A 25,325-nucleotide genomic window follows, 5' to 3' on the forward strand; every position below is an offset into this window, starting at 1 on the left:
GAGGATATCAGAGCACCCAAAAGAAACCCATACGAATGTGGGGAGAACACACAAATCTCCTACCAGACAGAGTGAGGCTTAAACCCACAACCCCAGGACCACTTTTGCACCATTGTGTCACTCTGAATACAAATATTAAACAGAAAATACATTGATTATAAAGGAATCAGACGTTAATCGGAAAAAACCCCCCACAAAATTTAAAAAATAACCTTACTTCAGATAAAAGCACATAACATTCATTCTTATATATTTTTTTTAATTGCTGGACATGAATTGGAGAAATTAGTTATCCCTCTATATTCTTTATGCTGTTATTGTGGCAATGAAATCTGTAACAAAACAAGTGCTGATCACAGTGCTGGACATCACATGCACAACATCTCTGTAAATGTTTGTGTATTTTTTATGCTGTAAATTCTAAATAATGTTACAGGTTCCTAAGTATCCATTTATGGCAACTAGTTGTTTTGAGTCCAAAGAATAACAAAATTAAATACTGACATATAAACCATTGCAAGCTGCAAGAGAAAAAGTTTACAAGAAAATTCATTCATACATTAGTAATATTCACGTTTTTAGTAACATAAAAGCAGTTCACATCAGCAGGGGTTGCAAGCTGCTTCATGGGATTTTCCATATTTTTGCTCTAAATCGTGTTTCTCAGGCTTAGAGATGTTTCTGCATCATTTGGGTCAATTTTCCAGACATGGACAATTTAATACATCTGAGAATCAGCCCACTGTTGTAAAAAGGTATTGGAATATATAACAAGCATCTCAGATTAGGATATAGTATCAGTTGTTTCTTGCAATAAAATAAGACAATAGAAAAACAAGGACATGTTGTCTTTAACAAGAAGCACTATAACCTTGTGGTGCAGTTCAAAAATGTGACAGAGAACTTGACTGGGCATAGTATAAGCCAGTTCCATGATTGCTTCACATCTAAAAACAAATATTATATTTCAGTTTTTAGTTGTGACTCTGAGAAGCTTGAACTCAACAAGGGGCCGATTCTCAGACATTTCTCTTTGTATGAATGAGCAGGTCTCTTTGTAGATCAGCTTCCAAACTGCCAGGGCCAGCCTTGCCACCTGGGGGGTCCGTGATCAGGGTCAGTTTATTGAAAACGCCACGGCCGAAATAATCTGCCACTACAGAGAAGCCGTCTTTAGAACTCCTCAACTGCAAAAGATGAGTTACACATTAATAACTGCCAACACTGATTGCATCTTTGTATCAGCAAGCATTATTTCATTTACTATGCCACAAATGTTATTTGTAAATATTTACAATAATTTAGAAATATACAATTTAAACATTGTTAGATATCTGTTTCTAAGTATTTGCCAATGAGAACACCTTTCCTATACTCAAAACATCTGAGAGAAATAGATAGAAGAGAAACTTATTTTTTCTTCTATATCCTCCTTTTTGTTCATTTACATAGTTACTAAGTCTTTTTTGACATTCTCCAAAAAATTTGAATTTCTAAGCTGATAAGATACTGGACATACTGAACCCAGGTATGAGTAGTTTCACTAAACAGATTTTCTTTCTTTTTAAACAAAATTTTGCTTCTACTTGACACAATTTCACTGAATACCTTGCACATTTATTTCAGCAATAAAAAAATGTGACGCAGACTTGTGAGCTTTGGGGAGATGTCTAATCTGCTGTACCTGTCTATTGAAGTGGTCGTGCAGGTCACGTTTCTGGTCTTGTGCTCGCAGCATGTCCATTACCTTCCTGTTCTCAGGTGTGCAAGTGGGACACTCTGCCTCACTCTCAGCATAGCTCTCAAAGCAGTGCTGATGGAAAGAGTGGCCACACAGGAAATGCACAGAAGGCAATTCCAGAGGACTGTTACACATGCTGCACTTTGTCTTTTGGAAAATCTTTGCACTGTTGGAAAATATAAGGGAAAAGAAAATTTCTTAACATTACCGTGGGTAGCAAGATCACTGTGGCTGTATGGATACGTATTAGAAATGTAATACAATAAAAGCATACTAAATTGTCAAAATCAGTCAAATGTGCAGTTATTGTATGTGGTACAACAAAATGTGGCAGTGAAAAAAAAAGCAGGCAGCAGCCATCCCTGATGACTGGGAAGTAGTTGCTCAAAGGCACCCCAGCAATGCTGTTCCTTCACTCCCACTGCCCCCAGTGGCAATCACGAGAATGGAACCAGTGACCTTCCAGTCTTACCACAGCTGGCTCCATATAGCATTTAAACACTTTACTATATATCCAGCTACTAGCTTCTGAAAGATTTGCCATCCTTGATAGAAAGTGGCAAAGAAAAAAACTAAAGCTTAAGACCATTAATTCATTCATTCATTATCTGTAACCGCTTATCCAGTTCAGGGTCACGGTGGGTCCAGACCCTACTGGGAATCACTGGGCACAAGGCAGGAACACACCCTGAAGGGGGCGCCAGTCCTTCACAGGGCAACGCACACAATCACACCTATGGAAACTTGAGTCGCCAATCAACCTACCAACGTGTGTTTTTTAATCGTGGGAGGAAACCGGAGAACGCGGAGGAAACACACGCAGATACAGAGAGAACATACCAAACTCCTCACAGACAGTCACCTGGAGCGGAACTTGAACCCACAACCTCCAGGCCCCTGGAGCTGTGTGACTGCGACACTACCTGCTGCGCCACCGTGCCACCCAGAAACATACACAGATTGATTTGAATAAAAGGTACTTTGTCTCAGGCCTATGTCAGTGTAAGAATCTTACTGTCCTTCACCCTCCTTATTTTTTCAACTCATATCAATCTGTCCTCTCTGTTACAAGGTTGAAATTATCACTGACTCCCTTTTTCCTTCCATGACCACTCAAAAGTCTTACCTGGTGCGGAGCTCCTGGATCTCAGAGCGTAGGTGTGCTGTCTCCTCACGATACTGCCGTATCTTCCTCTCATCTTCCTCGATCTGCTGGCTTTCCCTCTGCAGCTTATTAATCAGATAATCTTTGATCACAGAGAGTGTTGCTGTAGAGTTATGGGCCAGTGTCTGTACCACTGCAACAGGCAAAAGGTTACTTGTTTATAATCTGCTTAAATCCTTTCAAGGCAACATTTTTACATGATGTAATATCTATATCTGCTACTTGTTAGAAAACAAAGCCAAGAAAAGCACAGAACAACCACAAGTTACTGAGAAGTAAAACCCAGCATATATATCCTCACATTTACAACATACCCAGAAGTGGAGGCATGAGGTTGTTCTGGTCAATGTGCTGCAGGACCTCACTAATATAGGCCTTACAGTCTTCTTCCTTTCGTGCAAAGTAGCCAAGAGCCTGCTCCCACAGACAAACTTCCTTATCACCGTAGATCTTACACGCCTCCACAACTTTAGAGTACTCTTCATTCTGCATGTGGTAGTGCATGATCTGCTGGTATCTGTGCAAAACATCAGAGTCTATCATATACATTCATTATATTTTAAATTAGTAAAACTGTGTCCAAATAAAACTGCTAATACATTACAAGCCTCCGTCAAATTTGAGAATTACGGGAGGATGTTATGTTTAAATTTGGTAAAATTATTTATATGCATTAAAAAATATATATACACTTGTTACATTTTCCGTTAATTACATACACCACCACATTAACCACGACAGCACTTGTAATTACACCATGACTAATTTCCAGTCTAGTGATGTAATGGAACGGAAAATACTACTAGCATAATATAACAAAGGTTTAACAGATTTTCTCATTTCTTTTTGTGGCCTCATGCATCTGGAACACCAACCGAAGATTCAGTTCAGCCCCTCCTATATTCATCCCTAAGTCAAGAAGAAGTCATGTGTATTCTGAATGGCTCCAAATCCAAAAAAGTAATAAGAACCTCTATGTGAGACTTGCAGATTGTTTTAAAGAGCTACATACATGTCCTAAATATTATTTTCTAAAGGCTGACTATAATTTGTCCAGTATCACTGTAAACTGTCACGGTCTGGAGGGTTTTTAACTCACAGCTTGCCCTTCTCATAGAGGAAGAGGACCCCTTCTTTAAAGTTATGCATCTGACAAAGCACCAGAGCTTTATCAAACACAGTATTCTCGCTCCTTAGCAGTGACAATGCTGCCTCCTGCAGGGCCTTCTTCTTCTAGATGAAACAGCCATATTAAAAAAAAGAAAAAAAGTTCATCAGTTTTAAAGTAAAAGAAGGTATTTGAAAAGTTTTTTTTTTATTAATTGGAAAAGATGCATTAATTTTACCATAATGTATTAAACATAAACTATATACAGCATTTACCTCAGGATCCTGTTCATGGGCCCAGTCCTGCAGCCGAAGCTCCAGCAGTGTATCGTACACACCCTGTGGTGACAATTCTTCCACCTCAATCATGTGCTCAAGGAATGCTCGTAGTTCTTTTGGATTATTGGCAAAAATAGGGATAAATTCTTCTGAATTGGCCTGAGAAACAGGGATACGCACAAGTGAAACACCAAGAAACCTGAACAACATCCATGACCATCATGGAATTGGAAATTATAAATATGGCTCTTTTGGTTTTATGGCCTCTTAAAAATATATTAAATATGCAACAACACATTTTCTTTGTGTAATGTGGTAAACAGAGATTTGCCATTCTAAATGGTGCATTTTTCCCGAAGTAATTCAGAGAAACAGGAATTGTAACATTTTAAAATTGAATGCTTTTGACATTTCTTTTTCAACATTGTCTATTTGACAATTGCTACTTCTAGAAAAATTCAATGTATTCAGTTATCTAGGCCCCAAATCTGGTTTCTATAATGAAGCCGTAAACTCACTAATCTGCCGCTGCCCATAGAGGTGGAATGGCATAAAGGTTGCACCTATGAAATATTACATCCTTTCTTGACTTCTCACCTTATTCACTGATGCTCTGTCCAGACTGTCCCGGTCAGTGGAGTCACGGCTGGGCTGGTAGTCAGTACAAAGCCTTTTCAGCAGCACAGTGGTGCTCTCAGGAACGTGGTGCATCAGAGTTTTACCATAGTGCTTCATGTTGGTCTCAGCCTGCTCAAAAGGCAGACGACCAATATACCGCAGAGCCTCCTGATAATTCTGAACAAACATTTGTGCAAATATTATGTAAAAAAAAGCATATAAACACAAGAATTTTGGCAAAGATTTTTCTAATCTTATATTTGCCTTTCATTTACATATCATTAATCAAATATCATTCTCTTAGAATTAGAATATATTTACAAATATGACTAGATCTCAGTAAAGGCTTCCATTACCTTTAAATCCTCCAGCTGGATCTTTAGATACCACTCATGGTGCAAGTGTTTTTCTGCAAGGAACACAGCATGGCTATGGTAACCAGCCTGGCGCAGAACCTTTATGGCTATCTCCACATCAAAATGCACTTCACTCTCACTGCTCTGGAAACCAAAAAGTAATGGAAATATGAAGAGCCAAATTCAACTTAATGCTTCACTGACAATATGTATATGTATAAAATATATATTTTGTCATGGCCAAATAGAGGAAGAAAAACATTTACCCTCCTTTTGTGTTCTTAAATACCTGTGGTACTGGAATGAAACCCAAATACCAGTGGTATAAAAAACAATATCAATATGAACATTTAAAAAAAATTAAACTCTAAGCATTTATTGCAGGATGGAAGCTGAAAGCAAACAAGCATCATACAAACAAACAGTCATGAACCTGTTTAAAATGAGGTTTTTTGCCATTGTTAGCTTATGTTCTGTCAAACCTTAATGAACTCCTCCAGCTTGGAGCTGTCCTTCAGTTTGGTGTAGCAGTTGAGCAGTAGTGTTGTGTGATCAGCATTGGCCAGACATTGCCTATGAAGGGCCTGCAGATATGCAGTAAGGTTGTGTATCCTCTGAGCATCCAAAAACTTCCGGATGACATATGAGGGTTCAAGCTTACCAATGGTTCTGCAAGACAAAGGATATCAGTTTGTGAAAATTAAACTATGTTTAAATAAAAAAATGTATTTTTTATATATTTAAATGTGTGACCCCCAAATGCTCAAATTTACTGAAAAATCTTAATAAATATATGCAGTATATAGATTACTTTTCCAAAAAGATCTTACCGAATATACTGCTGAATAGCTCCATCATGGTCACCTTTGATATAGAGGTGATCTCCATATTGTCTGAATATCTCGGACAGGCCATCGTTATCAAGATGCTGGCTCTTTGCCAGATTTATTGCCATCACAAACAGATTCTTCTTAAAAAGCATCTATAAGAAGTTTATACAGTTTTATCTCACTAGTTTTGCAAATGAAATAGAGGAGAAAATACATACACTTCTGAAATCACTTTGAAGGTTACACATGGGATGCTTATTTTAAAACTCAATATTTACCTTAAAATCTTGAAAACCTACAAAATATTAGAATTTATCTTACCATGGCAGACACCAAAATAAGGAAGAGAGCTGACCTCTAATTTTGTCTGGGTGTCCTTCTCTTGTAGCATATACATTTTTCCATCTCTTGTTAGGATGTAGAATGAACCCCACTCTGCCAGGACATCTATAATATCATCAAAGACTGCACTATAGGCAATGAATTTATTGTCAAGATCATAAATTGTCAAGACCTGCTTTTCTGTTGGTGAGGTCTCTCGGCTTCCAAAGTCAGGCCTGGAGGGGGAAGGGAAAAAAAGGATTCAAGGCACAGCATCAGCAACAAATCATAAATCAAATATCAAAGCTGGGAGCTAATTTGCCAGACTTTAATGCTAATGCTTCAGCTCTTAAATATACAAAATGTTCATTACTTTGCCCTGGTAGATCCAACAACCTTTTAGATGCAACATTTTTATTTAACAGAATACTTGTTTATATTTTCTTTAAACAAACTTAATTGAAATTGATTCATTCATTTTTGATCTGATAAATGGCCATTATATATTAGTCACGGAGTTAGGGCTATTTGTCACCAATACACAAGTTTTGTCAGCAACAGAAAAAGTGGAGCTTAAACTGACTGTTGTTAGAGTCATTCCTACTTGTTAGGTGACTTGATGTCTCGGGTAAGCAGCATTAGATAGCCTCTGTGCCAGTGTGCCAGAATCTTATGTCCATCAAATGCAAAGCATGGCCCTCTTTCATCGGGCTGGTACAGATAGACACACTCATCTCCTGCAACAATGAACTGAGAGTCCTGAGAGGGGTCCGTGAGGGCAGAACAGCGCAGAGCACAACCATGTGTGTCCAGCTCCAAGCGAGGATATTCTTTAACTGACAATGTGTAGCACTAACAATAAAACAAATCAAGAGGGTCAATATTAAATATGTCAAAATATTATGTAAGCTCTATGACAAATATTCCTAAATTAACACTCACCCAATGAGACAATAAAAGCATACCTGTACTTTCTCAAGGGTAGCTACAAACAGGTGTGTGACCTTTCCAGCCTGGCGGAAAGCCAGGCCAGTGACTGGACAGTTTCCCTCATGAATGGTTAATGTTTTACTGTGTCTGTCTCTGGTGATGTCACCTTTAGTCAAAACTACACTGCCATCCGTGAAGCCTGAAAATAACATCATATTATAAATAGTTCAAGCAAACATTTCACATCATATGGAATTAAAACATGAAAACTAACAGTCTGACTAATAAGCAATAACATTTTGCAGCAGTAACACTGAAAGAAACTGTGAAAGGTAAAAAAACAATGAAAACAATTTACCTATGGCCATGAAGTTCAGGTTCTCGTGTACACTAAGACAGGACACTTCTGTTGGTTTATTTCCAGGAATTGCTGGGAATATGCGAGTGCAAAGAGGACTTCCGCTGTCCCTTTTATCTGTGTTCCACACTTTAACCTGATGTACATACAGAGAAAAGAGAAGCACAGTTTTCTATATGACACAGTGTGCACACACACACACACACACACATTTTATTTCCCCAACAAATATTACTGAATATACCAACTATATTCCCCAGAAATATTTTTACATATTTTAATTAAGAAAAACAATCAGATCAAAGACAGAAACAAGTTGTTCAATACCACTATCACAATACATTAAACAATTTACTAAAGATTTTCAAACCATCCAGAAAAAAATTATTCCAAGTGGTTTGGTGCAGACACAGCACACACACACACACACACACACACACTCATACATACATACATACATACAAAATGCACGATTTCACAGCAAACCACCCAGATGTACTCTGTCTGACATTAACAACTGAATAAATTCCTTTATTTACTTCTAAAATTAACATTTAAAAAAGATCTTTATCTTGTTTAGTCTCAATATTCCCACCAGTGGGTTGATGCCATGCTCGTCCTGTCCGACTGAGACTAGGATGCTGTGCTGTTTCAGCTGATAAAGGTGCGTTACCCGCAGTTTGTAAGCCTGAAAAAAGGTGAACTGCAGAGAGCGGGTCAGAAACCATATCTGACCATCCATATGTACACACAAAGGTTAAGAGAAATATGAACGTATTCACTGCAATTGAGTTTACACAGGTACAAACGTGAAGGGGTGGAGGCTAAACTACAGAACAATTTCAGGGTAATGGGCAGTTAAACCGATCTCCACAACTCCACAAGCTCATTATGACACTAAACACCCTGAATGCCACATTTTCAGTCGTAAAGTCTAATATTACAGGTCAGACTACAGATTCAGTTCAGGTTATTGAACTCTAATTGTCACACAGACTCCAAATCTACAGGCCCCAGCCCCTCTCACACACACGTTAACACTCAGCTTGGTGAGGATATCTCCGAGAACAATATGTCCACGTCCCGAGTCACAGGCCGATATGCCACAGGGAAGAGAGAAGTTTTTCCCATTTTCACCAGGGTCCTTCACTATCTCCTTATCAAAAAACACAAACCGTCTCCACTGCAGAAACGCAGCCATTTTCTCACCAATAGCTCAGCCACAACATCATGTGACTCGTATTTAGGTCATGTGAGCAGGGCATGTCTGAGGCTCGGTCCCAAACTGTTTCATAATACCGTTAAAGGGCGCTGTATAAGTCCTGAAAAAGACGCTAGCTAGCGAACTGTTCAAGATACATTTGGAATTCAGCCACAGGCCCTCGGTTTTCCTGTTTTGTTACAAAAGCGTACCATTTTTTAAACAACTTTTTAAATCAGTTTTTTAATCAACATTTTGGACTTATTAATGAAAATTATAAAATGAATAAATAATACAGAAAGCATTGCTTCTTATTTTTTCGGCTTTTCGAAAATAATATTCATAGAAGTAGATTTGTTTAATATGACTTTCAAAAGTGCTTTTATGAGGGCACTTCCATACTAATAAAGGAGAGATTAAACGAGTTTCTACAGTTCCATCACTGAGTAAATACTCCGCCAGCTCTTCTTGAATGTGAACCACAGAGCACGAGACTACAAACCGTCGCACAAACATTCGACCCGCGCGGTGTTAAATCATCACCGTCTACACGCCCATGTTATTGAACGTGGACCAATCAGATGTGAGCGTGTGTGCAATTTGTGCACTCTACACGGCTCCGGTCCGTTTCCTTACGTCGCGCTTGGCACGTGGACCAATCAGAACGCGCGGTTAGAGCCTGAAGGGGCGGGGCCTGGATGTACCGGACTGAGCGCTGAGCTCGCGGAACGGTGCATCGCGTGGATCCAATGAGAGCGCGCCGCGTTCAGGCCACAACGAGCCGGCGACTGCAAAACCGAGAGAGCGAGAAACCGGCCGCTACGTGAAGATAAAGAACTCAGCGGCTTCAACGGCCACGAATCTGAAGATCAGCGAGAAATAACCCGCAAGTTTGAAAATCGTGAACAAAGCCTTATCACCTGTCAGTTAAAGATCAGCTTACACACAAAACTTCTGCTCGCGGTGAGTCCCCTGTCTTTTCCTTTCTTTAAATTGACTTGTACAACTTTGCTGGGCGCTGAAGTTAGATATGGTCCTCACTAGGCTAAAGCTGAACTCAGCTTTTTATTCGATATACCACTTCTACATTAAATGGTGCAGCATTTACACTGTGGCGTTTTGCTGTTTCTGCACCGTTTGAGGTTGGACGGAATATTCCAGCAAGAAGCTGGCGAATAGGAAACCCAGTTCAGCTTCAGCCTCGTAATTTTTCCTCAGTCTTTTAGGATGTAAGTATTTGGCAAGTGTTATATTACTACTGAGAGTGCGAACTAGCTAAACACATAGAGCTAGCTAGCTAGGGTTAACGTTACCTAAGCTGCTCAACAGCATTTGCACCAACTAAAGTGGCCTTATAAAGAAGTGATATTTGAGCATATTACACACCAGTCACTTAAATTACAGTGAAGGCCCATATCCTAGTTGCTGTGAAGAGATGTAAGGGTGGCTGTAACCCCCAGCCAGAAGGACTTCTGCAATACATACGTCATAACTACACAAAGACAATAAGACCAGAAGTTTCCACACTTGATTATTAAGGTCTGCTGCTAAAGCAGGCTGTTATATGTGCCCTTTAAAGTTTACAAATTAGCAATAAGTAACGAGTTGCACATATTTTCCTAATAATATCCAGAATTATATTTCCAGAAATCTGTGCTCGATGTGGATGCACATGAACCTTCTCGTTCCTTATTGTAACGAGGCCCACGTGTTTTCTAGTTTTAGCCCACGTCTGTGGGCGGTATCAAATCAACAGGATGTAGTCTTCATTGCAACACATTTCAGGACAGTGGAAATTGTCCTCTTGTCCTTTGAAATCATACTAATTATCTCATAGTTCCTTCGTTTATCGTGCGCATAAGAGTGAAGTTTGCTCACCTTACTGCACATGTAGCAGATTGACTGCTTCCAGACTAGGAATGTTTAAAATATCTTGTAGGCAGGTGGGCAACAACCCTGATCTTGGAGTCCTAGATTTTCTGGATTGAATACATTAGTATTTGGTAAGTGCAGGCTGCTTTTTAAATACGTTATAGTTAGACTCTGCACAGACGTAGATTGAGGAGAATCACTGATATAGATTTTGATGATGAGCAAAAGGAAATGTTTTATTTGTACTTCATAAAGCAGGTTTCAGCAGGTGCATAAGGCAAACAAACTTAGAACAGAAGTGAACTAAGTGACCGTAATAAAACATTATCTTATAACATGGTTCCGAATTAACGAAACCTGCAATTATTTGTCATTGTACAACATGGAACAAAATGTGACAAATCCAAAACACCCAGCCAAAGGCTGAGCAGATGTGTTTGCACTCAATTAGACTTAGATGATGCAATATCAGCTTTGATCAGTAGCTGCGCTTGTGTGCAAGTCTGGGTAACCCAAAAATTCATTTTGTTTTAGTGTCTTTTCTGAATGAATTAAAATTATTTATTTGTTTGCTTTAACCTTTGCACTGAGTATCTCTATCTCTTTCAGGTTGCCATGAGGGAAAAGCTGATATTATGGGCACTGTTTTGCCTTTCATTAGCACTCCTGCCTTCACCAACAGGTGAGGTACACAAGCATCAGATGTTACGATTCTTCTTTTGCCATCTGAGGGGACATTCACAGATTTTGGTGATAGTGAACATGCCATAGATTTTAAATGATTTACATACACTTTAAAGTATGACATCCATAAATGTTAAGTGATTTGTCCGTTGTATGGGATATTCTCAGTGTTACTTGTTCAGCATGAAAGGAGACGTCACTTCCACCTTCCATCTTTGTATTTTAAAATTTTAATGATTTGGGTAGTTTCTCTGTTTTATGTTCTCAAAATTAACTGCCACTTTTCTGTTTAACAGCTTCGGTTGCTGTGATGTCTGTCGACCTGGGGAGTGAGTGGATGAAAATAGCTATAGTTAAACCTGGCGTGCCAATGGAAATTGTTCTAAACAAGTATGAATCCAATTTTAATGATTGTAACTAGCTATTTTTTGTTTTCGTTTTCTCCCCCCTCTTTTCCTGCATTTGTTTAACAAACCTTATATAGTCTCTGCTCTGCCAATGTCAGAGAGAATTATTTATTTATTTATTATTATTATTATTATTATTATTATTAATTCAGGGAGTCCAGAAGGAAAACTCCAGTAGCTGTGTGCTTAAAAGAAAATGAAAGGCTTTTTGGAGACGGTGCTTTGGGAGTGGTGAGTCTTGACATCACATATTTGTAATTCTAGAAGTTTTATATTTTAACAGTATTTTGAGAATTTATTTTCTTTGATTTCAATGTTTGATTTAATGACCATAGTTTTATCATTTCAGTCTGTGAAGAATCCCAAGGTGGTATACAGGTATCTCCAGAATCTCCTAGGAAAAGCTTATGATAACCCACAGGTTGCACAGTATGAAAAATATTTCCCTGAACACCAGATACAGAAAGATGGAAAGAGAGGAACAGTGTATTTTAAATATTCTGAGTGAGTATTCTGTCTCTGTGAGTAATCCATGCAATGATAATGTACATTTCTGTTCGGAAAGCAAGCATTTCTAAGTACTGATGATCAGTCTTTAATGAGCAGCAAGTTGGTACTAATTTATTATTTTTCTTTTATACAAGATTAATTTGAAAAGAATAGTGATATTGTAATTTTATGTATCCCAGGGAGATGCAGTATTCTCCAGAGGAAATCTTGGGCATGGTTCTAAACTACTCTCGTGGCCTGGCTCAGGATTTTGCAGGTTTGTCTGTTCAGCTATGTCCTCATTTTGTAACCCCTGATATACTGTAATTCATCAGAGAAACCTGTTGGTTGTGCTGCTGTAGAAATTCCTTCATGTTTGTTTCCCCAGAACAGCCCGTTAAAGATGCAGTCATCACTGTGCCAACCTTTTTTAATCAGGCAGAACGTAGGGCTGTCCTACAAGCTGCGCAAATGGCAGGTTTGAAGGTCCTTCAGTTGATCAACGATAACACAGCAGTTGCTCTGAATTATGGAGTATTCAGGAGGAAAGACATCAACTCAACTGCTCAAGTATGTTAACCAAATTCAAGCATATCTCCTGTTTTTCTTAACATTTTTCGCTTCATTATATTTGCAGAAGTGCAATGGAAGGTTTTAGCCTCCAGATTGACCTGATGACAACATTTTAAAGAATGGAGGGAAAATGCAAATTTTGAAAACAAACAGATTCCCTTTAGTTTTGCCTTTTGCAGGCTTCTGATTGCATGACAAATCATATGCTTGCCTCATGGTGTTGTCAAGTGATCATAATTACATTTAAATGTAATTCTCAAGTCAAGGCATTTCAACTTCAGAGCAAAGCTAGGCAAACCAACTTTAAACACCAAACTTGACTGATTAGTCTAGGGGTAAAATTCTACGTTGGTAGGTGGATTGGGTACTCAAAAGTGTGTGTTGCCTTTTAAAGGACTGGCGCCCCCTCCAGGGTTTATCCCTGCCTTGCGCCCAATGATTTCGGTTAGGCTCCGGACACACCATGACCCTGAACTGGATAAGCGGTTACAGACAATGATTGAATGAATAAACGTTAACTATATTTACTCTTACCATGTTGTCTTTTTCTTTTCTGTTCAGAATGTGATGTTTTATGACATGGGTTCAGGCAGTACAACAGCCACTATAGTCACTTACCAAACAGTAAAGACCAAAGATGCAGGCACCCAGCCTCAGCTGCAGATCAGAGGAGTCGGGTAAGCATGTAGTAATCAAATCAAAATTTTTACTTCAGGACATGTCTTGGCATTAGAGCTGGACAATATATGTATGTATGTGTGTGCATATTACTCAAATTCACAAGGTAAGATTTCACTGGAATAATGACATTTTCTTACCACCAAGTGTTTAAAGAAGCAGAAAGAGTAAGAAGAAAGATTAAGAAGAGTTTAAAATAAATTAATAAATAACGGGAAAACATTTCCTGGTAGGAAAATACATTTTGAGTGAAGGAAAAACCCACTGGGTTAATTTGCATTTGAGGGAAAGATTTTGCGCTTGTCTTCTGATGGGGTAGCCATACCGGACAATAAACACTTCAAAACACAGAGTGAACAGGAAACTATATTAGTGCATAAGTTTTAGGCACCCGAGATTGAGATTTAAAAAGATATTTATCTGAGCAGTAAGGGTTTTATTTTTATTTATTTTTTTATTTTTTTATATAAACTCTATTCTTTGCTAAAAGACAAACAAGAAATAACGCCCAACATTAGAATAAAACCAAATAACATTATTCCAGAAAGTGTGATATTCTGTGTGTGAATATGTTGGTTTAAGTTTTTCTAAATCTCTCCTCTTGGCAGTCCATATTATTTGAGGTTATCAGCCCATATCTAGTTTTAACAGTTCAAAAAATGATGATTTTAAATAAAGTGTGCGGTAGATGGGCGGCGTGGTGGCGCAGCAGGTAGTGTGGACCTGGAGGTTGAGGGTTCAAGTCCCGCTCCGGGTGACTGTTTGTGAGGAGTTTGGTATGTTCTCCTCTGGGTACTCCGGCTTCCTCCCACAGTCAAAAAAAAAAAACACGCGTTTGTAGGTGGATTGGCGACTCAAAAGTGTCCGTAGGTGTGAGTGAATGTGTGTGTTGCCCTGTGAAGGACTGGCGCCCCCTCCATGGTGTATTTCCGCCTTGCGCCCAATGATTCCAGGTAGGCTCTGGACCCACCGTGACCCTGAACTGGATAAGGGGTTACAGATGAATGAATGAATGTGCAGTTGATTTAACAAATTCATGCAATCAAGGAGCATATGAAAACATTGTTCTTCAAACTCACTCGCACCTACTACTTCATAGAAAAAAGATCTTATATTTCTTACGTTGTTTTATATTATTATTATTATTCTGAGAAGGCATTAGTTTTTTATATATATATATATATATATCTATCTTAGATGCCTAAGACTTCTGCACAGTACTGTGTATGTGTGAGATGGTTTATTGAGCTCTATTACCCAAAGCTTATTATTGTTATCGAGCAAAAAATTATCACGAAACAAATCTATATCGTTTTATCTTCCAGCACTAGTTGGCATTCTTAATGGATGTACCTATATGTCATAATAAAGCAACTGTTTGTGTTCATGGTTTCAGCTTTGATAGGACACTTGGAGGCTTTGAGATGGAGTTGAGACTGAGGGACTACCTGGCGAACAAATTTAATGAGCAGAAGAAGTCAAAGAAGGATGTGAGGGAAAACCCACGTGCCATGGCCAAATTGTTGAAGGAGGCTCAGAGAGTAAAGACTGTGCTGAGTGCCAACATTGAACATATGGCTCAGGTAAGAAGGAGCTCAGCTTATGAAGGCAAAATGAAAGAGGGAGAAAGATCCATTTAAGTAGGGGAATATTAAAGCCAGTAGTGCCCTTTTAATTATAATATTTAAGATTGATACAGCGCACCCAGATACACTTAAGATCCATAATCCATAAAGTGCTTACAGTCAGTAGTGACTTTTAGTCACTAGGTAGGTAATTTAGTTTTGTAGCCTTTTTTCAGTCTTTCACACAACCACCCGAAAATATTGAAGTTTTATTTACTAGTTAACCACCTGGTCTATCTCTGTGCATAAAGGCCAAGGGCTGAAACTACTGCTGAACATGTGTGAGCACTGAGCCCTCAGGCATTTATGGAAAACCAGGAAACCTTCATTTGGACATGGCCACATGGGCTCGGGATTAATTTGGAAAATCACTGTCACTTAACACAGTCCTCAAGAATATCAGCCTGAAATATAATATAATATTGCACAGTCTGAATATCAGACTGTGCAAAGAGGAACCCATAACATTGCCTATAGTCCTGAGATGTGCTGGAAGACAGTGGAAACATGTTTTATGGTCAGACAAATCCACAGTATTTGTCCTTAACCTAAAAAAAAATAACAAAAAAAAAAAAACACACACACCACAAGTACATTTTAACAAAGTTAAACTTTATTTTCAATGGAGTAAGTCTTTAATTGTGTGTTGACCTTTTCTTTTATTGCTAGATTGAAGGGCTGATGGATGACATTGATTTCAAGGCGAAAGTGACTCGTGCAGACTTTGAGGGTCTCTGCACTGATCTGTTTGACCGAGTGCCTGGGCCAGTGGAACAGGCTCTTGCTGCTTCTGAGATGTCTTTGGTAAGAAACGTATTTGTGACATTTTGCGTCTATGTTTTCAAGAAAAATCTGCCATTAAAGTAATTTACATTTGATCTTCCATTATGGATAATGATTTATGCAGAAGTATTTAAAAAATTTTCTTTGTTTTGAAATAGGGTTTTCTTCAAATCTGTATTGAGTTGAAAAGTTCAAATGTGCTTGCCTTTCAGGATGAGATTGAGCAGGTCATTCTGGTTGGAGGAGCCACACGAGTTCCTAGGGTTCAGGAAATCCTTCTCAAAGCAGTGAAAAAGTAGGTTCTACTCTTTCACTCTGCACACTTCTATAAACAGACACTGGTATATTGTACATAGTGTTTTATGTTGTCAGGTCTCAGAAATTTATATCGTGTACTTGAATAAGTGAAAAATAGAGACTACTATAACAGCGTTTTGATACTATAAACTATTTCAGGGTGGGGGTATTTCACAAAGCAGTATAGCTTAATTTAGCTGTTTAACTTAAAAATGCCACCTCTTTATTAAGTAAAAAATGGTTGAGGATACATTTGTATTGGACAGACTTCATCTTTTGGATTTAATTTTTTAGGCAGACTCAGAAATCTCAGAAAAGTGCACTCCAGATTTTTTGAAATAATGTGTTAAAGCAGACCTTGTTAAGCCTAAAAGAAGTTATTGGTTTCAGGAGAAATTTAAAGCTATTTGTTTGTATCCCGCAGGTGGAACTAAAAACAATCTGTATCTCAAGGCCATTGAACAAAACAATAAAATAAACTTCCATTCCACTTTGTCAGAATATAAAACTGTATGATGGGGAAAATCTCTTATTTGATGTATTTAAAAAATATTTAACCTGTTCTTTACTCTGTAGAGAGGAGCTTGGGAAGAATATAAATGCTGATGAGGCAGCAGCAATGGGTGCAGTGTACCAGGCTGCAGCACTCAGTAAAGCATTTAAAGTCAAACCTTTCCTGGTCCGAGATGCAGCGGTTTTCCCAATACAGGTAACAGAAAAGTAAAAGCAAAATAGGATATGCATTCATATTAATGATGAACTTTAAATATAGAGGTTAATTAACAGTTAATCAATTCACTGCAAGGAAAATAATGAACAAGAGCTGTAGTCTTCCCTTGTAAAATGAAAGCACCGAGATTGTACAGACAGCTAGGAGAACACGGAGAAATATATTTGAAGAGGTTTTATTATTCAAAATTAGCTGAGGAAGATTGGTATGCATTCATTTTACTCATGAGTGACTGCCTCAGGTAAGTTACAAGCAAATGGAGCTAAACATTACAACAGTAGGTGCTGATGTGTCCTAGTCATGATCTGCAGATATTTACTTTGGTCAAGTTGGCTTCACAGTAAATCATAGTAAAATTCCTGACAGTAGTACTATTTCAGTGTTAACTATAGCGATAACCACAGTTTGGCTGACACAACTTGTGTGAGTTTTTCCAAAGGTAGGAAAATTCTCCCAGATAAAATAAAAGACCCATTCTAGACAGAATTACAAACTCACTACCCACTCCACATTAAATGGTGTAGTGTTTCATTCCACCTTAAATAGTACAAACTCTTTGAATGTATTTTCCCCCACTTGGAGTTGTGAATTTTCTTCCTTTTTAAATAAAACCTAATACAATGATTTTGTGTATATATCACATGATGACTGATGATTTTACACAAGAAATATAAAACTCTGCAGATTTATTGTTCATTTAGAACAAAACTTATATCAGCTGTGGCTCAGTAATTTTTTAACTCTTCAGCACATTGTACTTACACATACATGACCACAAATTTCCCACATTTTACAGTTCTCTTAAAAAGTGACAGTTTCATAAAATTGTTTGTCTGACTCCTATGTTTGAGTAGTTTAAAATGTTAACTGTATGCTCAAGTAGTCGTGCACATTCCTAGGAAGCATGCTTTTTTTTGTAAATCATTTGTTAAGACATTTATGAAACAATTTTTCTGCAGCACATTCCCAACATGTCTGGTTTTAAAATATCATCTAACTTTATTCTACTGTTCAGGTGGAGTTCAGCCGTGAGACAGAAGAGGAGGAGGGAGTGAAAGGTGTCAAGCACAATAAGCGCATTCTGTTCCAGAGAATGGCACCATACCCCCAGCGCAAAGTCATCACTTTTAATAGATACACTGACGATTTCGTTTTCTACATCAACTATGGAGACCTCGGTTTTCTGGACCAGGAAGACTTGAAGTACGTTCACTGCAGGGCTGCCCAAGAAAAGTCAATGAAGTCTAAATGGACGTGCCAACAAGATTACATCAAGCTAATTACCATCTGATAGATATATGCTAGACATAACATCTTGTGCAATACTCAATGTTGTAGTTGAAAGATCACTGCAAGTCAAATGCTGCTTTATTTTTTTTTTGATGCATTCTTTACATTGTCACTACATGACTGCTGAATGAATTACTGAGAATTGTTTTCTCTCTCAGGATATTTGGCTCTCAAAATCTTACGACAGTTAAGCTCTCTGGAGTGGGCAACAGCTTTAAAAAACACTCAGATGCAGAATCCAAAGGGATCAAGGCTCATTTCAACATGGATGAGAGTGGTGTGCTCCTTCTAGACCGGGTCAGTTAAATTGTCTCTATCAGGGGTGATATTCACAGCATTTCAGAATGGATCCAGAATGTGTTTCTGTGAATAGTATCACTAGAATTGTGAGGCATCTGACTTTAGAATCATCTTAGAAATGCTTTCTGAATGCCATCTCTCATTCTTATATTCAAATAAAAGTACACATTTTTCAGTTTTATAAATGACATTTGTTAAAACTGATGGACAAATATTGAATATGTTGCAGGTGGAATCTGTATTTGAAACTATTGTAGAGGAGAAAGAGGAAGAATCAACTCTCACCAGTAAGTTGCAGTGTCTGGGTTATGTTGTGGTGTACACACGTATGTATGCATGTATGTATTAAATTAATTGCTTTGGCATAACAAGTCCATTTGTCTGTCTCTAAAGAACTAGGGAACAGAATTTCCAGCCTGTTTGGAGGTGGAAGCTCAGAGCCTAGTACCAATGTGACTGAACCTGTGCAGGTAAACCAGTTTATGTTCCTTTTCACGTGTTTGGAAAGATACGACTAGACAATGACAATGTTAGTAACAGTCATGTTTTGTTACAGGATGAGGAGGAGGTGCCTCCTGAAGTTGGAAAAGACCAAGATGAAACGGTGGAAAAGCCAAAGGAGTCGGTGCACGAGAAATCTGACACAGAGGAGAAAAGCCAAGAAGAGAAAAGCGAAGGAGAGTCCCAGACAGAAGATAGGAAACTGGATAAAGAAGGCTCAGACAAAGATGAGCCTCAGGTAAGTTTGCTTTCTTTAAATATAGGACACTGTATTGTATAGTTTTCTTGCTGGTGGTGTATCTCACAGATGGTGTTTCAAATAACTTGTAATTTTAACTTCAAAAATGTTGAACAACAATTTTGTATTCAACCTGATAATTGTTATACTGAACACAGATAAGTTGGGATAATAACATGATTCAATATTTAAGAGTTCATACACACAATATAATGTCAGTTATTTGATGTTACAACTATGGATCTCAAAAATCAACCACTGCTGATGTACCCTTTTACCTGTACCTGATTATATATGCATCTTTAAAAATGACTCTGAACATGGCCTTCCGAAATTTCCAAAAACCAGAACTGTTCGTCTTATAAAATAATATTAAAAATGTGATGTAATTTCTTACTGCTAAAAATGTGCAACTTTAAAAATTGCAGTTCACGTCTGTTGTCCTGCTCAAATAGGTAGAGAAGGAAGCAGAGAAGTCGGAAAAGACTGATGAAGGGAAAACAAATGGAGCCAAGGAAGAAGAGAAGGAGACAGAAAAGATGCCCAAGCCCCAAAAAAAGAGCAAATTATCTGTAGATATTGGAGTGGAACTGGAAGTTAATGATGTGCTTGATCCCAGCTCTGATGACATTGAGGCCTCGAAAAAGAAGTAAGTGTGTGAATTAGATGTCAATGAATAGACTAAATCTGCAAAGATGGGGACAGGGAAGAGATACGACATGATACAAAATGACCAAGAGTTTCACAAACGATTATTTCGCTGTTTTGTTTTTATTTTATTTATTTATTTTTCCCCGCCAGGCTGCAGGATCTAACTGACCGAGATCTAGAGAAACAGGAGCGGGAGAAGACCCTAAACAGTCTGGAGGCATTTATCTTTGAAACTCAGGTATAGATTATTTTAGTTAAAGTTACACAGATTGTTTTACAAATGTGTTTTTGTTTTGCTCTCCCTGCCCAGTGAATGATGGGGATACTGTTGGGTAATAATGCCATGTTTTTCGTTCCACTTATTACAGGATAAGCTGTATCAAGAGGAATACTTGGCTGTAGTGACTGAAGAAGAAAAAGAGGAGATTTCTGGAAAGCTGAGCATAGCTTCAGCATGGATGGATGAGGAAGGCTATGCAGCGAGTACCAAAGAATTGAAGGAGAAGCTTTCAGAGTTGAAGAAGCTGTGCAAGGCCATGTTCTTTCGAGTGGAAGAAAGGAAGAAGTGGCCCGACAGGCTTGCAGCACTCGATAGCATGCTCAACCACTCTGCTATCTTCCTGAAGTAAGTGCTTCCTGACAGGAAGAGCTGATATTTATCTGCAGCTATAAAGTAATTGTCAATCAGTAGCTTTTAAGTCCTCTTCAAAAATGTACTAACCCTCTTATGGGGTTACAAAGTTCACAGTGGTCTGCCATGAACTTGTTGATTTAATTGCTTTTTTAGTTTTCATGCGCCCTCTTAAAAATTAACTAAGAATTTACTTATTTAATCCATATTTTCATTTATTTGTTTATTTTTGGTGTTTTCTGTGTAGGAGTGCAAAAATGATCCCAGAAGATGACCAGATTTTTACTGAAGTTGAGCTTAAGACTTTGGAAAAGGTTATCAATGAGACTATGGTATGTAACTATTGTTAAGTGAGTCTGGAAATACTTAAGTTGGTCTTATTTATTATTTGTTTGTTTTTTTTGCGCAGACCATCTGTAGTTGCAACCTTTTGCTGATGCATATTAATTTGTTCATTTGATTTCTTTCTTACTTATTTATAGTTCTTTCTTACTTATTTTATTTACTTATACTAATTTTTTTGCAGGGCTGGAAGAATGAGACTGTGGCCATGCAGGAAAAACGCTCTCCTACGGAGAAGCCTGTCCTGCTGTCTAAAGACATAGAAGCCAAGCTCTCACTCCTGGACAGGGAGGTCAACTACCTGCTGAACAAGGCTAAGTTTGCTAAGCCGAAGCCTAAACCAAAGCCTAAAGACAAGAACTCCACCAGTACGGAGAGCAACAAAACCAGCAGCACAGACTCTGAAAAAGTCATTCCTCCTAAAGATGAAACAGGTTGGAGCATGTACTGAGTCTGCTTTAAAAATATTACAGGACTACCTGTGATTAGTGATATTCTTAACAACATATACTTAGGCCTCTGTGATGACCAGGAAAACTGGGGAAAAAAATGGTCCAAACATCACTGTATCCCCATGATATTCCACTGTGGCCTCGTGTTGTATGCTGCCTCAGAACAGTAAATACTGGGCAGAAGAGGTATCTAGGTGAGGTATCACCTGCTAGAGGTGATGTAGGGCTGAACACATGCAGTCTCTGAAGGATTTTATAGGCTGAGCACACTGAAATGCAGTCTGAAACATGGGTAGGAAACTCCTAGTTCTGCTGCCCTGCCTGTCTCATACCAAGGGTGGTGATTATAATGTTTGTCAGGTGCTACACATTTTATGTGCTGTGTTTGTTTTGCTTTTGCCAACTATTTTAAGACTGCTGCAGTCTGAAAATACTTTGTAATATTACAGCAGAACCTGAAGATGCAAAGCCAGCAGAAGAGCCCCCTACTGAAGAGAGCAAAAAAGAAGAGACTGAGACAGAACATAAAGCACCATCAGAAACGGAAGGCACAGGTAATTAAACACAGTCATGCTTTAGAAATGCTAGATGGCTTCAGAAGTTCAAGGCCTCTATTTACAGTTCCTTAGAGGAGTGGTGATCATCGATAAGGTTCCTTTCTCATTTATGGTGACCTTATTACACCCTGCATGATTTTTTGATAAATTAACTGCCACATGTGCAATTGATGAAATATCTTGCACACCAAATACATATTTCTGAATAATGCTCAACCATGTCCTGTAGCTTTTAATAGTGTAATATTCACATTTTGCATGAACAACAAAGCAATATAAAAAAAAAACGGTATAGTTATAAAATAAAAAGTGTCTTAAAGCATTATAAATATCTTTAAGCATTATATTCTGTTTTACAGATTTTCTACGAGAGTACTTATGAATACAGGCCTAGATCTAATTCAGATGCCCAGGCCAGAGATGACCCTAATCCAATAAAAAAGTCAAGTCAAGACAGCTACAGTAGTCCTCTGGTGGAGAAATCTAGTCTAGAATGCAACAGAGTCATGATAGGGTTATTTATTTATTATTTTTAAATAACACCTATAAAATTGTTTTTTTTTTTTTTTTGTCTCTTACAGAAACATCAGATAATTCAGAAAACCATCTATCAGATGAATTATAACAACTGGAACTCCTCATTTTGTTGTCTATTTATTGACTGTGTTAAATCTGCTTTAGTTTCCGTTCGCCCCTGCATCACAACAGTATCATTGGATCAGCTTGGATTATGTCAACATTTTCCATTGTAATTATGCTCTCCATTTGTTAAGTGAAAGAATCTCAAGGTGACTAAAGTCTAGAGGCAATCCAAGGAGATGTCAGTAATTCTGGAATTCGAGTCTAGATTTGTCCTGCCTAGCTGGCCAGTTATCTTCCCTTTCTCTGCATATGAATGTTCAAGTTTGAATTTTACGATAAAATCAGGAGGATGATTTCATTCCATGGAATGAACACATTTTACTTTTTTGTTGCAGTCTTTATGATCTGTGAAGAAATTGGATTAATTTAATTGAAGTAACCTAATAAATTTGATAAAAACATTGCATAACTTCTACAAACCCATTTAGAAAATGTGGACTAGGAAGTTCAAGTTCTTAAACTGTTTAGAAACTTGTGTTCAGTTTAGCACTTATTCAGTTCTCCAGATAACTTCACAGGGAAAATCAGGCAAGAGGATTCAATCAAAAATACGTATGTCTTAAGATATGGCTCCTTTTTTGGCTTTGATTATGCCTCTGCACTGTATGTGTATGAATGGATACATGGTCATTTATTGGAGGTATGACAGATATATCAGCTTTTTTTTCTTATTTTTTTTTTAATTGCCCTTGTAAAATTATAGTGTGCATAGAGACTACATGGCTCTGTTTCAGTATTCAGCCTAATCATGTGATTGCATTCCCTTCACTAATACATGTGCTGTTTATTGTTAAAATATGCAACTTTGGACTTTCACATGCATCACCAGAGGATTCCTAGGGACTTTTTGACTGCACTGACATTAAAGGAATTTGTGGTGTATTTTATTTTTGATGACACCATTCGCTGTACAAAAAAAGACAGAGTGCATCCTCTTTGTTTCCCAATTCATCAGTTCCTGTTCTTTTCACCTTTTCATTGTCCTTTATGGCCGGTCTGTTCAGAGAAGAGTATCTAATGTCTGGGAAAGGGATATTTTGTTTCTAAACTGTTAATAAAAGAAAAAAGTTTTTTTTTTTAAACTCTCATGCCGTGTAATGTTGTTATTGTCTGTTTAATATCTCATTTCCAACCTAAATGTAAAGGAGATCACTTTATTGAGCCCAGAGGGGAATTTTGTTACAGCAATACAAATCACAAATAAAACACTAAGAAGACACTGCAAAAAGAAACGCTAAACACAATGAAGCAATGACTTATCTATAACCTAAAGCAGCAGTGATATAACTGGACACCTTATATAGAAAAATTAACTTCATGTTTTCAGACATAGTCGGAGACAATACATTAAGCCTACATCAGTTTGGCCCTGCCCACTTGCTGAATTTTGAGAACTGTTTCAGTCTGATTAACTTTTTTTTATTTTTTTAATGAGGTATAATACAGGCTACCCAGTCAGAACATAAAAGAAAATGAACAAGCAATAGAAAAGATTTATTTATTGTACCTTTCATATAAAACACTGAATAATCTGAGGACTGTAGACAAAGCATGGAGATATATATATATATATATATATATATATATACCTTTTTTATAATTTGAAACATAAAAAACTGTAGCTGATATGTGATTTTAGTTAATGCTGATTGTAATACAGACAAATGTGCTGTGTCTTTTCCTTCAACTTTGCCATGAAGCTGACATTTTTTTCACACTGTATTTAGAAGTCAAATTGTATGTCCTGATCTCTGATCTGAGACACATAGTGAAACATGGCTTCTAGAGATGTGAATCTGGTTGTGTACCTACTTCATTCACTGCATCCAGGCAGAAAACTCAAAAGCAAACAAATACAAAGTAGTGTTTTGTAAATCCACTTTGACTTGTATTGGTACTGTATCTGTAAATATATACATTTATATATATATATATATATATATATATATATATATATTGTGAAATTGGCACATGGCTGCAACACATTCCAAAAAAATGTTGGGACAGTGACAAATGTAGATTAAGCATCAAATATTGCAAAAAGCAGGTGTAATTATGCTTGAGCAAGACAAGTGAGCTTCCAAGAAAAGTGTAACCTTTGCATGGCATATAGTTATTTTAGGAATCTGTACATAAAATAAAGGAGCAAAATACCACACCAAACTATGATAACTGTGACTTGTTGCAGGCATGCAGTACTGTGCAAAAGTTTTAGGCATCTGAGAAAATGAGATTTAAAAGGCTATTTATCTGAGCAGTAACTGTGTATGTGCTCAAACTAATATAAAACAAACCATAATATTAGAAAAATATATATTATTACTAGTGAACATTATTACAATAGATGTAAGAGTCTATTTGTATGTGTTGGTTTAACCCTTTGCAAATCTCTTTTTGTGGCAGTCTAGTATTATTGAAGGTTATCATCCTTTACCTATTTCTACCCATATCTTTGTTCTTTGTTCACAATTTCGCAACACCTCAGCTACTTTGTAGGGGGGGGGGGTTATTTTATGTTTACTATATTTATGTTTCTGTTTTTATTGTAATTATATAATTCTATACAAGCAAGACACTTAATGAGAAAATAATTAATCTTAAATAACAAAATAAACTTAGGTGCCTATGACTTTTGCATAGTGCTGTATATTTAGAAAGAAATACCAAGTTCAACAGG

The 25,325-nt window shown here is 37.5% G+C and overlaps 2 protein-coding genes across 6 annotated transcripts; one reads left to right on the forward strand and one right to left on the reverse strand.

Annotated features, from left to right (window-relative positions):
- Positions 1 to 181: 181 nt before the first annotated feature.
- On the reverse strand, positions 182 to 8,943 carry vps11 (VPS11 core subunit of CORVET and HOPS complexes). Of its 2 annotated transcripts, none has more exons than XM_066651658.1 (16): positions 8,761 to 8,943; positions 8,301 to 8,445; positions 7,706 to 7,841; positions 7,383 to 7,546; positions 7,022 to 7,269; positions 6,452 to 6,653; positions 6,097 to 6,248; positions 5,749 to 5,935; positions 5,267 to 5,410; positions 4,890 to 5,087; positions 4,290 to 4,451; positions 4,006 to 4,136; positions 3,221 to 3,423; positions 2,868 to 3,039; positions 1,685 to 1,907; positions 182 to 1,187 (listed from the first exon to the last, which is right to left on the reverse strand). In XM_066651658.1, the coding sequence occupies exons 1-16, from the start codon at positions 8,904 to 8,906 to the stop codon at positions 1,020 to 1,022; spliced, it is 2,781 nt and encodes a 926-aa protein (XP_066507755.1). In that variant the 5' UTR covers positions 8,907 to 8,943; the 3' UTR covers positions 182 to 1,019. The 2 variants fall into 2 exon arrangements, with proteins under 2 accessions (XP_066507755.1, XP_066507754.1); XM_066651657.1 differs by having other exon boundaries at positions 183 to 1,187; positions 4,006 to 4,139; positions 8,761 to 8,941.
- A 645-nt stretch (positions 8,944 to 9,588) lies between these two features.
- hyou1 (hypoxia up-regulated 1) lies at positions 9,589 to 23,723 on the forward strand. 4 transcript variants are annotated; one of them, XM_066651400.1, is made up of 24 exons: positions 9,589 to 9,869; positions 11,388 to 11,460; positions 11,759 to 11,852; positions 12,022 to 12,100; positions 12,219 to 12,373; positions 12,559 to 12,635; positions 12,747 to 12,928; positions 13,493 to 13,608; positions 15,006 to 15,192; positions 15,904 to 16,038; positions 16,230 to 16,312; positions 16,891 to 17,023; positions 18,060 to 18,247; positions 18,493 to 18,631; positions 18,864 to 18,921; positions 19,028 to 19,104; positions 19,191 to 19,373; positions 19,829 to 20,022; positions 20,175 to 20,262; positions 20,393 to 20,649; positions 20,903 to 20,987; positions 21,182 to 21,431; positions 21,902 to 22,003; positions 22,588 to 23,723. In XM_066651400.1, the coding sequence occupies exons 2-24, from the start codon at positions 11,394 to 11,396 to the stop codon at positions 22,629 to 22,631; spliced, it is 2,973 nt and encodes a 990-aa protein (XP_066507497.1). In that variant the 5' UTR covers positions 9,589 to 9,869; positions 11,388 to 11,393; the 3' UTR covers positions 22,632 to 23,723. The 4 variants fall into 4 exon arrangements, with proteins under 4 accessions (XP_066507497.1, XP_066507498.1, XP_066507494.1 ...); XM_066651401.1 differs by lacking the exon at positions 22,588 to 23,723 and adding an exon at positions 22,366 to 22,553 and having other exon boundaries at positions 9,591 to 9,869; positions 21,899 to 22,003; XM_066651397.1 differs by having other exon boundaries at positions 9,592 to 9,869; positions 21,899 to 22,003.
- The last annotated feature ends 1,602 nt before the right edge of the window (positions 23,724 to 25,325 follow it).

Source organism: Hoplias malabaricus, chromosome 18 (genome assembly GCF_029633855.1).
Source record: "Hoplias malabaricus isolate fHopMal1 chromosome 18, fHopMal1.hap1, whole genome shotgun sequence".
Classification (NCBI taxonomy): Eukaryota; Metazoa; Chordata; class Actinopteri; order Characiformes; family Erythrinidae; genus Hoplias; species Hoplias malabaricus.

Coding starts and splice junctions, on each gene's coding strand:
- hyou1 (XM_066651397.1), top strand. CDS start 11,394: ATGAGGGAAAAGCTGATATTATGGGCACTGTTTTGCCTTTCATTAGCA. Junction 12,374..12,558: donor GTGTATTTTAAATATTCTGA/GTGAGTATTCTG, acceptor TATGTATCCCAG/GGAGATGCAGTATTCTCCAG. Junction 19,105..19,190: donor ATGTGACTGAACCTGTGCAG/GTAAACCAGTTT, acceptor GTTTTGTTACAG/GATGAGGAGGAGGTGCCTCC.
- vps11 (XM_066651657.1), bottom strand. CDS start 8,906: ATGGCTGCGTTTCTGCAGTGGAGACGGTTTGTGTTTTTTGATAAGGAG. Junction 7,547..7,705: donor CCTGAACTTCATGGCCATAG/GTAAATTGTTTT, acceptor TGTTATTTTCAG/GCTTCACGGATGGCAGTGTA. Junction 6,249..6,451: donor ACACCCAGACAAAATTAGAG/GTCAGCTCTCTT, acceptor AACTTCTTATAG/ATGCTTTTTAAGAAGAATCT.